Source organism: Meles meles, chromosome 11 (assembly GCF_922984935.1).
Source record: "Meles meles chromosome 11, mMelMel3.1 paternal haplotype, whole genome shotgun sequence".
Classification (NCBI taxonomy): Eukaryota; Metazoa; Chordata; class Mammalia; order Carnivora; family Mustelidae; genus Meles; species Meles meles.
In genome coordinates, this window is record NC_060076.1 from 96,330,169 (window position 1) to 96,345,542 (window position 15,374).

Sequence of the window (15,374 nt, forward strand, 5' to 3'; positions counted from 1 at the left end):
TTATTCCGGTAATACCCATATACCAATCTCCTTTAATGACTACGTCCCATTGTATGTAAAACTTAAAATCGGCAGAGGAGTATGTGAACTACCAAATTTCTATTCAGTGTGTACAGTTAATGGATAGATGGGTGTGTATAAAGAGTATAAAAACACTCTGTCTGAATTCTGGGACGTGGAATTGACTAACTGGGAAAAATTGGGGTCTTACCAGGCATCTCCCCAACGGGTGTCTTAAAAGCCACTTCCCAGGAGATAAGAGAGTGGATTAAAAGCGTCAGTCATAGGCGCCTGGGTGGCTCAGTGGGTTAAGCCTCTGCCTTCGGCTCAGGTCATGATCTCAGGGTCCTGGGATCGAGCCCCACGTCGGGCTCTTGGCTCAGCGGGGAGCCTGCTTCCTCCTCTCTCTCTCTGCCTGCCTCTCTGCCTACTTGTGATCTCTCTCTCTCTGCCAAATAAATAAATAAAATCTTTAAAAAAAAAAGCGTCAGTCACGAAAGGGAACACGCTCAGAGGGAAGAGAGGAGCCTTCGTGATGACGACGGTAAAAGCCGACACTGCCTCCACGAGGAGGCCACAAAGCGGGGCTGCAGACATTGCAGCAAGAGTGGAAAACAAACTCGGGAGAAATGAGGTTTCAGGGACGGTGAACACGCATCAGAAGGGGCTTTCAGGAGGCAGGCCCAATCAAGGACAGACCATCGCTGTGACCCCGTCGTCACTTTCTCTGGGTGTTTTGTGCTGCGCTGAACGCTCTTCTGTCCCAAGGAGCTCGGTGGTATCTCTCCCAAGGAGAAGGTTTACTCCTCGTGTTTATTCTTTCATCAGACACGAGCGTCAGGCTCTGCCGTTCCCGCAGAGAGAGCTGCCGAGGCTCACCCTGGCTACGGACGTGCGTGCCGAGGGCACAGGAGGCTCTGAGTCCCCAAGCCGCCCCAGCTCAGGGCCTTGAGGCGGGGCCGGGCGTCATGGCCATGCTAACTACGACAGCGAGGAAAAGGCATGTGACACCTGTGCCGTGCAGACACAAGGAGGAGACACACAGGACCCTCAGCTGGTTGCAGAGGAAATGGCACGAAACCTATCATAATGCATTCCTGTAACCTTGGCTACCGTCTCTATAGTTTCTAGAAAATGTTTTCCTCAACATTCACAGCATCACCCATATGTCGGCCTCCATCTGTGGGGCTCCTGAGCCGCAGCCTGGCCCCGCCAGGTGCCGCTGAGCCTGGAGCCCTGTGACTGACCATGTGTGTCCAGACCACACCCTGTGGAGGTCGTTTTGTGATTTTCTCCTGTTGAGTGATGTCGAGAGAAAAGTTTGTAAACTACAGAAAGGCCACTGTGAAGGGTGTCACAGCACTACTCACCGGTCGTGGAATGCGGGCACCTTGGAAGGACACTGCAAATATTGCTTAAAGCGGAGTTCGAAGGCCTGTCCAATGGAGCCGATGACATCCTGGGCCAGCCCGTCGCAGCACTCCAGAATGTGACACGCTGTGGACACAAGTGGCACAGGCTTGTCAGAGACACCGGGGCCACCAGGCTTGGCCACGGGAGGGGTGCATGTTCCTCACGGACGGTCCCCATGCCACTGCTGTAAGGTGCCAGCATGGGGATGCCTCTCGTAACGGCTCTGCTCCCTTAAACTAACGGTTCTATTTGTAAACACATTTTAACATTTTAAATTTCAGATGGATTGCTCTTAAGAATTTCTTAATAGTCTATAAAATACCAACTCAGAACCCAGCAGAGAGAACCAGGGTTTGGAAGGAAACGTTGATGGGTCAGAGAACCTGATCTAACAAGAAGCGAGGCCCGCCAGGGCCCCATGGGCCTGGGACTGGACCTCACCCAGCTCTCGAAGAACGAGACCTGAGCATTGCACAGGGACAGCTGTCCCCGCATCTGCGACACCACCAAACTGTCCTCTGGCTGCACAAAGCCAGCCGGGCTCGGTGGAGCTCCCCCAGACAGTCCCGGACAGCCACTGCCTATCCTGGGAGCCTCAGGCTTCTCTTCCCCCCCAGGTGGGAAGGGGTGCCCTGAGGACACAGGATACCTTGAAAAGAGTGGCATGACGGTATAGTGATTCCAGATCTCGGTGCAAGCCCTTGAGAACGCTAGGGATGGCCAAGACGTGTGTCCCAAGGACACAGATGCTGGCTGTATTTTTATTGTTGATTATTGCTATTATTTTATTTTTATTGTTGATATTGGTTTTTATTAAACATCAGCCCAGATACACAGAGCAAGGCCGTGTACGTCGCTCTTAGAGGCACACGGTTGGGCATGACGCGGTGAGAGTGCAGGTGCCCTCCCGCCTGTAAGGAGGCAGGGGCCCGGGTGGGAGGGGGGGACACCCCGGTCCCCACCTGCCCGTTTCCAGCCAAGCACGCCCACATCTGGTCTGCACCCGCTGCCTGGTCGGCACTTTGGAGATGGGTAGGCTGGGGAAGGGTCAAAACTCAGCAGCTTCCCCTCCTTCTGAAAAGCAGAGCAGCAGGCATGGTGAAGGACGGACAGGATTTCTGCAGAGCCATCGCTGGATCCACCCGCGGGGCCGCTGGTCTACACGAGTCTACCCGGCATGGAGCCGGAAGCCTGCGCGCAGCCTTCTTTAAGTCGGCTCCGAGGACATGTGCAAGGGGCAGGGCTGCGGGGGAAGCTCCCCGTTGGCTGAGGGCCTGTCGGTGGGGTACAAGAGAGCGGCAGAGCCTGCCGATGCCGACCCAAGCCACGTCTCCGGGCTCCGCTCCGGCGCCGTGCTCCCTGGGAAGAGCCCTGAACTAGTGAGCCCTCGCCAGGGAGCCGCACACCCGCCCCCCCGCCCGGCACTCCAGCCCCGTTTCCGGCCAATGCTGTCGTCTGGGAAATCCGCATCCTCCGCCTTGCTCGGTGTTCTAGATCAGGGGCGCGTGCGGGCTCGAGGTCCAGCTACCCCGCACAGATGAGGAATGCACTGCGGCCCGGAGGTGGGCTCGCCAAACTCTTAGAAAGTCATCTCACACCCGTCTGACCGGCAGGCACTTAACCGCCGTGGAGTGGAGGTCAGGCTGGAAGATGGGGGCGGGGGGGGGCTAAGATCTGGTAACCAGAGGCCTTAGAAGCAGATGGCCAGGTGCAGATGGAGACGCACTCAGGGCAGAAGGCCACGTGAAGACTGGGCGCTGGGGCCACGCGGCCACCAGCCTGGACGTCCAGCCTGGCCAGGGCACCTCCAGGAGCTAGGCCAGGCCGGAAGGGTCCCCCTACAGGCCTCGGAAGGGGCCCTGCCTTGCTCTCGGGTCTCCTGGCCCGGGTTATGGGGTACTGAGCAGGAGCCCCAGCGAACCGGTAAGGCAGCCTCTCCTAGGCTAGTGTGGCACCCTCCCCCAAGCACAGAGAAGCCACGGCAAGGTCAAGAGGTGTGAGCTCCATGACTCGGCGAGGGGCCTTGGGGGCGGTCCCCCTCGGGGGGCTCATCAAGACCACCCATACCTCCTCCTCGTCTAAGCACAAAGCTTTGTGATTACCCGCCCTGTGGTTCAGCTCTGACAATCGCACTCACCTATGGGCACCCCCAGACACCTCCAGCTAGGGGAGAGGAAGGCTAACTCCGTAAGATCCCGTCATCTCTGACTTGGAGGAAGGCAGGCGGCCCTGCCACACCTCTGCGGACTAACCCAGGGCAGGAGGAGGACGGATGGAAAATCACCCTCACGCACTTGGATGGGAACGCAGATTTTTACTGCCAGACTGGGTGGTGACTTGAAAGGTACACTGACCTACCCACCAGCAAACCTCCCTGCAAATGCCTGTAGAAGGCGCCGCCCTACATCGGGGTTAAGAACAGGGAAGGAGTCTGTACACGGACCCCCAGGGGGTGGTGCACCTGGCAGATACGTCTCGTCCTAGGGCGCCACCTCACAGACAGTAACCTGTTCCCTGTGGGCTGTCGTGGAAACGTGTCCAAGACACAGCATGGGGGAGGGGGCCGAATGGAATGCTAGGATCTCAGTCACACTGGAGTTTTAACACCAGAGAACGTATGTGTATGTGCGTAGATAAAAGTCCTGTAAAGCAAACTGGGAAATATTAACAGGTGGTACCTTGGGTCAGGGGTGGGAGGAGAGGGGACCCGGGCACAGTGGGGGACGCCCCTTTTGTACTGCCACAAACGCCGGCTGCGATCTTCCTCCGCCAGTTCTACGCACGGGCTGTGGGATGACCTGTATTCAAGGGTAGCGCGGGTACTCGCCTGCCCCCCGGCCGTTAGCACCCATGGATGGGGCTTGGCCTTTGTCCGTGATCGAAGGAATGGGGCTGTGGGTGTGGAGGGTCTAGGAATAAAGGGTCTAGGAGGATGGAAAGTGCTCAAATGCCTCAGATCCCCCATCCAGCCTGTGTCCGAGGCCCTGGCAGCCTTGCGGGCTGTGAGGGGACGGCAAGTGAGTTTCGCCCCGGAGCCCCAGGACTGTGCAGGGCCACGGAGGCTTCTGGGATGGCGGAGTTGGCCACGGAGCTGGAGCTGGGTGGGAGGGCAGGCGGGCTGTGGAGGGGCCCCGGTGTTACGGAGGCCACGTGGTTCAGGGCCCGCGTGGGCTCTGCGATGTGCAGTGCGGGTGCGCCAAGCTGCAGCCACCCGCGAGCAGCTGCGTGTTTGATGCTCACGGTCGTCCAGGGCCTCCCAGCCCGGCCACCTATGCCGCCACACCGGCCTGCCACAAACCTCTGTGGTCGGTAGCAGTACAACGGGACGCGCGCTCACGTTGGCGAAGGGTGCGGAGATGAGGAGCGCCTGGTGCCCGGCGTCAGGCGGGCCGTACGTGAGCGAGAGACGGTGAGCCTCGGGCGCCGCTTACCTCTGCGGTTAACGGGGTCTTTTGCCACGTATGCCACGTAGTCTGTTGTGTCCTGTCAAAGAGAAACGGGACACCCCGTCACTAGTCACAGCCAGACACCAGGGCGCAGACCCGCTCGGGACGCAGACAGCCTGGTCAGGCGCGTTCCTCCAGCCTCTGTGGGCAGGAATCCCTGGACCTCCCAAGACGGGGAGTCTGACGCGGCCGGAGCCGCGGGGCCTGAGCTTCTGCGGTCACCCCAGCTCGCACTGACGCTGACACCGTTGTCCGTGCCCGGCCTCCGGCAGCAGGGACTGGACGGGCACCCCGTTCTCGGCGTGTTGGACCCCCAAGGGGCGCTACCAGCAATGATGCCCGAGGCCCAACTCCAGATAAGCTGACCTCACGGGACCGGATGGGAGGAAGTGCTGAGGCTCCCCGATTGTTCTGCTACGAGGGAGGCTGACAAGCCGGCCCTCAGCTCTGCCCAGCGGCCATCCTCGGTCCGACCTGGCCGCGGCCGCTGTCCTGGGGCTTGTGGAAACAGACTGTGGGGCCCACCTCAGGGTTTCTGATTCTGTGGGTCTGAGATGAGGCCCCCAATGTGCATTTCTGACAAATTTCCAGCTGATGTGGTGCTGCTGGGCTAGAGGCCACGGGGAAACCAGGCGCTGGTGGCAAATGCCTCCCTGGGTGGATGCGATGCGATGCTCTTTTCTTCCCAGACCAGAGCAGTAATTTGAATCCTTCTAAGACGGTCCAACACACGAGCTCCGTGGAGTAGTCTGGCTGTTCCAGGGGACACGCGAGGCGCTAGGCAGCACGGAGGACACTCTGAACTCAAAAGTGGGCTGGGGCCGCCACGGGGGTTTTCGTTTCTAAACCAGCTGAGGAAACATAATTCTCTTCATTCTTCAAAACAGAAAAGTCGTCCTTGCAAAGATGACATTTGCAGCATTCAAAGAAGTCTCGGGGGGCAACTGGTAAAGGTTCACCCATTCTGGCAGATACTTCCCAAATGTCACTGCTTCGAAGGCGCCAGAGTTAACGATGAGCTCCCGCTGAGTTCAGCATCTGACAGATTCTGTGTCGTGAGCTCCTCCGTTATTTCTCTCTGTGGGCAGGACACCCCGCCTTCTCTCTCTCTGCGGTGCTCCAGGAAAATGCTCTGATGGGAGGGGTGAGGACAGAGCGTGTGAGGGTGTGCAGGGGTTACGAGCCCCCCCTGCAGGTGGTGCGAGGGGCTGGGCCCTTGTCCGCATGCCGTTTCCCAGAGTTCACAGTGAAGGCTCTCCCGGCAGCTTCTGACATGACTGGCGTGCAGCCTGCCTACACTGTTCCATCCGCCTGCTCTGACCACTGCCCACTGGTATATTCTTAGACTGAGCTGGAAAGGATGTGGACCTGGCTTCCGGTCATTTCTGTCCAGGAAGATCTGGTTGGGATCTGAAGTCATCTGCAGCTTGGAGCCACAAATGTTCTTCATGGGTTCAGGGGCTGTCGCAAAGGGTCCTATGACCGCCCTTGTGCTCTCAGTCTGAGATCCGTGGAACCCTGAAGCTGGGCAGGTACATTCCCCCTTGTTTGAGAAGCATCAGAGTTTTTTTTAATTCGTGTTTTCATTTCCGTGGTAATCTTAAAAGTTAAGACACGAATATGCAGGATCATCCGAATGACCACTGTGGTGTCAGTTCTGGGTGCGATGTCAGCGCCAAGGCTGTCTGTCGGGTTTCCGATATTACAGGTGCCAGGTTTGTAAAGAACTGGAGGAAAAAGAACACTCAGGCTAGATGCTTTTGCCCCAACTCGAGCAATGAACGTCACATTTACACATAATGATGTATCACTGAAGGGCTTGCTTGAATAGCATATATTAGTGGAAGGACTGAGTCATCCAGGCGCCTGAGGGAGTGGAGAGCTGCTGACCTTGAAGGATCCTGCACCGCGGTGGCCGGTCCCAGAGGCACGCTGAGAGCAGAGATCCCGCGTCAGCAAAACCATCCATCAGAGGAAATTAATGTAACTTTGAATGTTGTCGGCTTTATTGTGTTTATCAGTATTGAAAGTGGACTGGATTGGGGTCTAGCGCTCAATAAGAAGTCAAAACAGGAATCAATACTGGATTTATATTTGTGCATATTTGCGTTACAAAATCCATCTGAGTCAGCACTAGAGGCATTTGCAAGGAAATTCTTCTTTTGAAATCCTTACTCCAGTCTGAGAAATGCTGCTCTGGGGAAGGAAGGCCAGGAAAGAGCTGTGACGTGTCCTGTGCCTCAGACGGTTTGTGGTGAACCCAGAGCAGAGCTCTTCTAATGTCCATATTGATCATTTTCTGGCTCAGCGTGGGGAGGGTGTGTATTGTTATTCAGAACATTGTTCTAGACATCACACAACCACACACTGAACAGCTCAGGTTCCGAGATGGGGTTTCCAGGTGCCTGTCCTGTGCCCATCCTGTCCCCGTTCCTGCTCCCCTAGACTTTCTGAGCCTGGCCGGCATTCTGACACTCCTCAGGGGCCTTGGAACACTGTTAATCACAGTAGATTAAAACTATAGTGCGCCTCTTGGGGCATTTGGATTAACAGTGTTTTCACTGTCTTAATTGATATTTCAAAATGCTGTTTCCTTACTGGGTAAACCAAAGCACAAAGTAGTAAACAGATACACACTTAGTGGCAAAACCAGGAATACAATTTGGAATTGTTAGTTTTATTCAAACGTCCACCAGTTATAATGGTGACAGACTGGTCTGGAGTGGGAACTCATGCACAGCACGGACTCGTATTTGATTGGTTACAGTAGAAAGTAACTGGGTTTATGGTCCTCCTAGTGACATTTTCTGCATCAGAAAAAAATATAAAAATGTTATGAATTTCTTTAAGCATCACTGAATGCTTCCTTTTTTTCCTTTTAAATGATGAGATGATGAGGAAATATGAGAGCAGCTCATAAGCCTGTGTTCATCCTGGAGAGTAACACAATGTTAACACAAGCCAGTGTATTTGGCTTCCAGAATTTTCCATCTCTGTGTGTCCACTTCTGATATCAGCATTAGATGAGGTTTAAGACAAGCTCTTGGATGAATCTGTTGCCACAGCTGTGTTCTCTTTCTTCCTCTTACTTTCCAAGCTGGGTCGCCTCCCAAATTTCAGAAGCTGTGGCCCCAAGCATCATATTGGGCCAGCAGTTAGAGCACCTGTAAGTCGATTAGAGCCGATGCTGGCTCTGGGGGAGGAAGAGGAGGAGGAGGAAAAGAAGGAAGTGGAGGCTTTCTGATGACCCCAAAACTGAGTGCGGATACCACCTCGTAGTGTTCCTGACCAAATGTAGGGAGCAAATTCCCTGTGACCCCACCTTCTTAATGAAAGAAGAAATACAAAAATAGAACATTCTCATCCTGCTCTCTCTCTCTGCCTCCTTCCCTGCTGGCAAAGCAAACCAGTAAGATGACAGCATTAAATTTGGGGAGAAAAATTCTAATTCCAAACATCTATGAATAAACCAGACTAAGTAAATTCACAGCCTTCCAGTTGACTTCAAATAGGAAATCAGAAGGCCCTCGAGGAGGCCCAACGGAAAAAAAGGAACGAGGCAGGACTCACAGTCACCAGACGGGAAACCCTGAGGACTCGGAGCCTGGGGTTGGTCCCATGAGCTCTTCAGAAAACCCTCACAAAGCCAACATTTGGAAGATTTTTGACAGCTTTGGGCTGATGAAATGAAAATTGGTGGTTGTCAAGAAGAGCTCATGGAATCAGCAGGGGGCAGCTGGCATCCCAGTTACCCTTCCCAGGCATGTGCTAAGAGGCACCCCTTGAAGCTAGGCCCCTTCTGGGGCATTCCCAGTGCGGGCACTTACCGGGTCTCCCCCTGACGCGAAGGAGATGGACTGCATATGGTGGTTCGCGATGATCTGCCCAGAACAAGAAACGAGACACGTCATCAGCACCCGGCCCACAACTCTGGTCAGCGGCCCCCTGTAGTGGGCTTTTCCCAACACAGCTGCTGCTGGTCCAGCCGCTCAGCCAGAACCAGGTCACGTGGGTCTGACGGCAGCCCTCAAGAGAGGAAGGAGGGATGCCCACTTCACAGATGGGGAGCCTGAGGCCCAGGGGCGACAGTGGACCGTGGGCAGCACTGGGGGTCTCTGACCCCCACACCGAGACACGTCCACGGTGTCTGTCTTCAGAGACCCACGCGGCCTGCCGCCCAGACCCGCAGCGAGCACAGAGGGGAACCTGTCACCTGCTTGAATCCCACATGTGTACAAATCAGATAGCCCGCGTCAAACGTGGGACCGTCTCGGGCGCGCCAGGAATCAATGGGATCAATTGAAAGGCCAGCGAGGACATTCCAAGTTAATGTTAAACTGGGACATTCCCATTAGCATCGTAAATGGCAGCTTGCGGTGGGATTCAGGACACGCTGAGTAAATTAGAAGCTGTCCTAAATTGAAAAAGCTACGAAAGTTTTCCCTGCTGTTTCTATCACTATTTTTATCATTTTGAAGGCAATGTAATGACCCCGAAGTAAGTTCCAGGGATGGAAAGAGTGGTCCCGCCCCCACGCCAGCACCGCCAGCGTTCTCTCTGGATGGCCCCTCGGGCCCCCGCAGCAGGCGCGGGGAATTACAGAGGCGACACCCCACCATCCCGGGGGCCTCCCAGCCACACTCCAGTAACTCTCCAACCACGACAATGACTGCGCTGAGAGAAAATCAGACAGTTTAAAATGCCTCCTTGGCACTTGCTAAACCGCTTGGGATCTAGGAAGACATGAGCAGGTAACTGGATAGAAACGAGGCTGGGCCTGGAGCCCCTGCGGAGCCCCTCGGTCTTACCCCCTGCAGCTGCGCGCAGCCTTCCAGAACCCTCGTGCCTCCCGTCCCCTGGCAGGAGCCCCCAGGACGGCAACGACCAGCAGCAATCCCCAAGTGGGGATAAACTTCTAAAAGGTGTTGATTTTTGCGTAGTTTTTGCTCACGAGGCAGCTCTCATACTGGGGTCTGGAATTGACGTGGATGTTAGGACTCGGGAAGAAATGGAAATCATTTATGGTCGCCACTATGCCTGACCGTTACTGCATGGCTGTTCTCAGCCCTTGGGGTGAGATGGAAATTAAATGGAGAGCAACAGCTCTGGAGCTGGTGAACCGCGAGCGGTTTTTCCATCCTCATGGGGTTCTGGTGCTTCTCCTCTCCGAGCGCTCTGCAGAGGGGAGCACCGGGCCCTTTCCTGGTCACTCTGCATGGGGCGGGAGCACCAGTGAGGCCAGCCCGCGCACACTCCGTCACGGGAGAGCCAGGAGATGTGGCTGGGACACGCGCCAGCCATCCTGGGCCGCAGTCCTGTCGTCCGGGAGGGTGCCCCCCCCTCTTCTGAGCCCAGCCCCGCACCCATCCTCCACAGACAGTGAGGACAGGACATGGCTGACCAGCCCCCATCCTTTCCGCTCTTCCTCAGTTTCCTTTTTTGAGGGAGGGCTGAGGGAGAAGAGGGGATTGGAGACGTGTCCCACAGGACTGAGGGCATGGCCTGAGCATCCCTAGAAACCTGGAGCAGCCATGCACCATGGAAGCGTGAATAGGGACTCGTGGCTCAGGGCCCAGGGGACCCTCCGTCCTCTGCTGCTGTGCGGAACGAGGGCCTCTGCAGCCTGGGTCGCAGGTGCTCAGCCCCGAGACAGCCCCAGAGAAAGGCTGAGCCCTCTGAACCCTCCTAGCCCACCACTAAATGACAGTTACCCCCCGGTCGGTGGACCAGGGTTAAAGACGGTGATTATCTATAGGGCGGGAAGGGGAGGCATCAAAACAAAGCCCAGATGTTGCCTCTCATTTCTATGCTGGATCTAGAATTTATCTCAACGCCTCAGGTGCGGGGCAGACGAATGAATGAAGCTGGGGTGCTGCTCGCTCACTGGGGGAACGCTGAAATCAGTAAATCCAGATCTAAGTATAGCAACTTAGAGGTGACCCTGGGCACCCCTGGGAACACACAGCCAGAGTCGGGGAGGGTTGTTCGGAGGCCTGGGGCTGGCCCGTCTCTCACCGTGTGGATGCACCGGCTCCCAGCTCACGCTGCCCACTGTGGAGGCCCGGGCCGAGCAGAGCTCACGCCCCTGTGCCTACAAGCGTCTTACCCATGGCAGACACACACGCCTCTCCTTACCCGGCAGGTAGGGCCATGACTTCAGACATTACCCTCCAGGAAAATGTCATTTACAGAAGAATTAGAGAAATTCTGTATTCTGTTGGCAACCTTAGGAGGGGTACGGTGTGCCGGTGTGTGGAGGTTTCAGACGAGCGTGCTCTGCCCTGCACGCCCCTCGTGGGGCTGGGGGCGGGACGCCGAGCACCCACACACCTGTTTGGAGTCGGGCGTCCGCAGGTTCAGGCTGGCGGTCGATACGGTCAGCGAGATGCTCATCCCCGCAAACTGGAGGTTGGTCTTGCCCAGGATGCTGGACAGCATTTTGCTGGGAGGCTGTGAAATCAAACAGTGGGATTTTAGGTTTTGATTCCAGTCATCGCAGCCTCTCTTGGTTCCTGTGGGCCACACCTCCAAACCTCCACCCTCCCGCCCCCTTGAGGCTCAGAGGCTCGGGAAGGAGCCTGTGCCCCGCATGAGCTGGGGTGGGGAGGGGTCTGACACCAACACACGAGTTCTGCAGCAGCAGCGGGAGCGGTAACAGCTGCAGCGCACACACCGGGGTGAGGACGCTCGCGGGATGTCGGCACAGGCAGATGCGTCTCCTGTCCGTCCTGAGCCTGGGGCAAGCGCCACAGACCGGAGCCCGCAACTGTGAGGCCCAGAAATCGGTGTCATCCCACCGGGAGTTAAGGACTCGGGGCCAGAGCAGGAGGGCCCAGTGCAGGGGGCGAAGAGCGTCCTGGGGAGTCTGGAGACGGCTCGCTGCTGTGGGGTGTGGGGCACAAGCCCACTGGCCGGAACTTCCTCCAGGCAGAGCTCACAAGAGGCAGAATCTGCTGGGCCCACAGTCAGCACAAAGACGGGCCACCTGACTCAGCTTAAGTGAGGGTCCTTTGCACAGGGCCTGAGGGATGGCGTCTTCCCACCAAGCCCCTTCCCCCAGGCACTGCCTACACCGGCCTCCCTCCAGGGCCCACGGACCCTCCTTCCCTCTCAGGTTAGCATGTGTCCTCTTCTGATACCCCAGTTAACGCCAGCCCTTCGCCAGGCAGGCCCTGCTGTTTGAAAATAGAGACCCCCTCCGCCCCCAGTTCTGATTAAGTCACACCAGGGGTGGATCCCGGAAACGTGCCTCACTTCCACCACCTTCGAGGGGCTCTGAGAGGGGAGCTTCCCCAGCCCAGCCATCAGGCGCCTCCTAGTGACTGTGTGCCAGGTTCACGATCCAGAGTTCTCCGCCCACAACCCCCTGCCCTGTGGCTTCACCAATGTCCCCAAGCCAGGATGACAAAACCCGCCTGCAGCCCGGGGAGTCGCAGGGGCAAACACGCCACCCGCCTGCAAAGCTCAGCCTCAGGACAGACTCGGAGACTGCAGAGAGGCTCCCCGGATGGAGTGTAGGTGTAGACAGGCCCAACAGTGGGTACGTGGTTAGGCACCTGCTAGACTTCTACCCGGGGAGTTTTTCTGAGCTTTCTCTTCATCTTTCTCTGCTGGTCTAACCACCTCGGAGTGAAAGAGTCGAGTGACCTGGGCTTGAGCTCAGCCGACCACCTACGCACACTGTGGCTTCCTCTCTCTGTGCCTCTGTTTATGCCATCTGTAACGTGGGGATATCCAAGTGTTCTGGGTAATACCAGCTAACGAGAGACAACACTTACATCTGCAGGAATTTTATAGGCTGGGCTTTAAAGGCAGCTACTGTGAAAAACTAATTTCTGTAAACTTACAATGAAATAAGTTGCATTTAAAAAACAAAAAACAGTACTCAAAACCCGTCACATTCTGGCTGTTTCTGCTACATTAATGGTCGTCTATGCTATTCTGGCCATTCGCGTCCATGGCCCCTGGGCTCCAGGTGGGACCCGTGTGGTGCACTCCGGCATTCGTGTCCACGGCGCCCGGGCACCAGGTGGGACCCTGTGCATCGATGTGCGGCAGCACGTCTTCAGGGATTCCCGTTAGAGCTTGAAATCGGCCAGGCGGAGTACACACACCGTGGAAACTGGCAAACACGACTTCTGGTGCTTCTTACGCCGCCCCAAGAGCCGCTGGTTTCATGTACCGGCACAGCACAGCATCTGTCACAAAGCCGCTCTAGTGAAGTGAATTCAGGTCCGTAAGTGCTTAGAGCAGCTCGGGCCCTGTCTCACGCGTCTGTCCTCATCACTCCCTGCAGGTTTAGGTCCACAGGGTGCAACTGCGGTGCTGACTTGGGTCGGCCAGTGACACCCAAGTGCATGGCAGGGGGCCCCAAGTTCTTGTTGTTTTAGAAGTGCCAAGAGCGGGGCACCTGGGTGGCTCAGTGGGTTAAAGCCTCTGCCTTCGGCTCAGGTCATAATCCCAGGGTCCTGGGATCGAGCCCCGCGTCAGGCTCTCTGCTCAGCAGGGAGCCTGCTTCCTCCTCTCTCTGCCTGCCTCTCCGCCTACTTGTGATCTCTGTCTGTCAAATAAATAAATAAAATCTTTAAAAAAAGAAAAGAAAAGAAGTGCCAAGAGCCAGGCAGTGAAAGGGTGCCCTGATGGGTGGGGTGTGACTAATGGTGTCACGCAGGGAGAAGACGTGGGGCACAGTACCTTTCTCTTCCTGAAGGCTCCTTTGGCGCCAGGGACAGCTTCACACACACGACTGATGGCTTCCCTTAAGGGGGCAGAAAGAGAGATCCATTTGTCACATTAATCAGGATTCCGTGACCCAGAGACCACACGCACACGTCCCCAGGGAAAACATCTGCTGTGCACTCAGCGTAGACAGTAGCCCGCCGCCCTGCAGGGGTCACTCAGTTCCCCTCGAATGAATAGGTCATCTTGAACCTCTGACGGGCAGCGCCCGTGCTCTTCTGGTGCTGGGGACGCATCCTGACAGTGTGACAAGTACCGAGGCCACACTCTTCTGTTGTACGTTTGGTTAGGATTCCATCTAATATACCGGTACCCGGACAGTTTCCCAAGAGGATAACTGTCAGGCGTCTAACCTGTGTGACATCCGTGTCTGAGCTGACGGGCCACGACCCTTGGGCCACAGGCCTCCCTCCCGCCTGTGATGGCTTCTGAGAGAGATGGGAACTCCTGGTGTTCCCTTCAAGACCACGGTCCTGGCCCAGACCTGTCCAAGCACTGCAATGGGTCAGCATCGATCCATTGTGGCTGAGGGAGGGGAGGCGCTCCAGCAGGACACAGCTAGGTCAGACATGGGGTCTGTGCAGGGCAGCTCCCCCAGGCATGCATTTACTGAGCAGCTACTATGTGCTGGGCACTGCCCTGAGGAATGGAGGCATGGAGACTCCTCGGTATAGGGGGCGTGACGGAAGGCCTGGGGGTCTCCCGGGGCAAGACACCCTGGGAAGTGGGGAGCAGAGGAATGCAACACACGGAGGCTGCTCCAGTCCAGATGCGGGAGGTGGGGGACGGGGTGCCTACAGTAGGGAGGACGAGGCCGATGGCAGGTGCGTGAAAACAAATAGGTGACTCTCTGAGCTGGCCTCAGTGGGAAGTGACAGGGATAGACCAGAGGTGGCTCTGAAGTCAGGAGCCCAGAAAGGAGCTGGGTGACCATGAACACCTCACCTTGCTCATGGGGGAAGGACAAAATAGTAAGAGAACTGAAAGAAATAAACAGGGATCTGAACATGCCAAATGACAAGACAGTGGGTCCTCAGAAACATTCTGCAAGCTTTCAACGCTAAATACTTCTTGAAATGATTTTCTACTGTCTAGAAAAAGAAATGCCACCACAAGACAATGGTCTTAAGAGAAATCTGTCCTTGTTAAATTAGGTAGGAGACTATTCGGGTAAGCCTCATCTTTGCCGCTAAATTCACTGCAGGGGTGGGGGACGACTATTCTAGAAGTTCAGATGCCATGAAGACTGGAGACTGAATCACCGTGACTCAGAAAAAGTTCATTTAAAAGGAATGAGTGTTTCTGATGTTTGTGCTTAGTCATTTATTTTATAATAACGTTCCAACTGTGTTTCTATCGAAACGATCATCCAAGTACCTTCTAAAAGTAAATTCCTGTTGAAGAAGGTCAAGCTGTCTCTTTATAGACTACAAAAACCCCAGCATCTATATTTTATCTGTTTAATTAAAAAGAAAGTTCACCGCATCTCTGCACTGTGCTTATTACATCAAGTGACAGACTTGGCTAAGCCAAGCAGCCAAGTCTCTGATGGTCTCAGCAGGCCAGAAAGACATCACCGGCAGGAAGCTTCCCGTAAGTCTCTCCTTAAATATCCATAATAAGCTTCGGAGCTCTTTCCTGATCCGCCAACGTGGACAACGAGAGAAAGAAATCAGCCTTGGGTGACAGTTTCCCAAGAGGATAACTGTCAGGTGTCTAACCTGTGTCATCCGTGTCTGAGCTGACGGGCCACGACGCTTGGGCCACAGGCCTCCC

General features: G+C 55.7%; 1 protein-coding gene across 1 annotated transcript in view; it reads right to left on the reverse strand.

Moving 5' to 3' along the window:
- Positions 1 to 15,374, reverse strand: part of SHC3 (SHC adaptor protein 3) — a 93,583-nt gene that overhangs the window by 29,881 nt on the left and 48,328 nt on the right. Inside the window, exons 3-7 of the mRNA XM_046023073.1 lie at positions 13,554 to 13,617; positions 11,190 to 11,309; positions 8,687 to 8,740; positions 4,845 to 4,896; positions 1,371 to 1,497 (exon numbers count right to left, since the gene is read on the reverse strand). Coding sequence (XP_045879029.1) covers positions 1,371 to 1,497; positions 4,845 to 4,896; positions 8,687 to 8,740; positions 11,190 to 11,309; positions 13,554 to 13,617 — 417 coding nt within the window. The remainder of the gene's footprint in view (positions 1 to 1,370; positions 1,498 to 4,844; positions 4,897 to 8,686; positions 8,741 to 11,189; positions 11,310 to 13,553; positions 13,618 to 15,374) is intronic.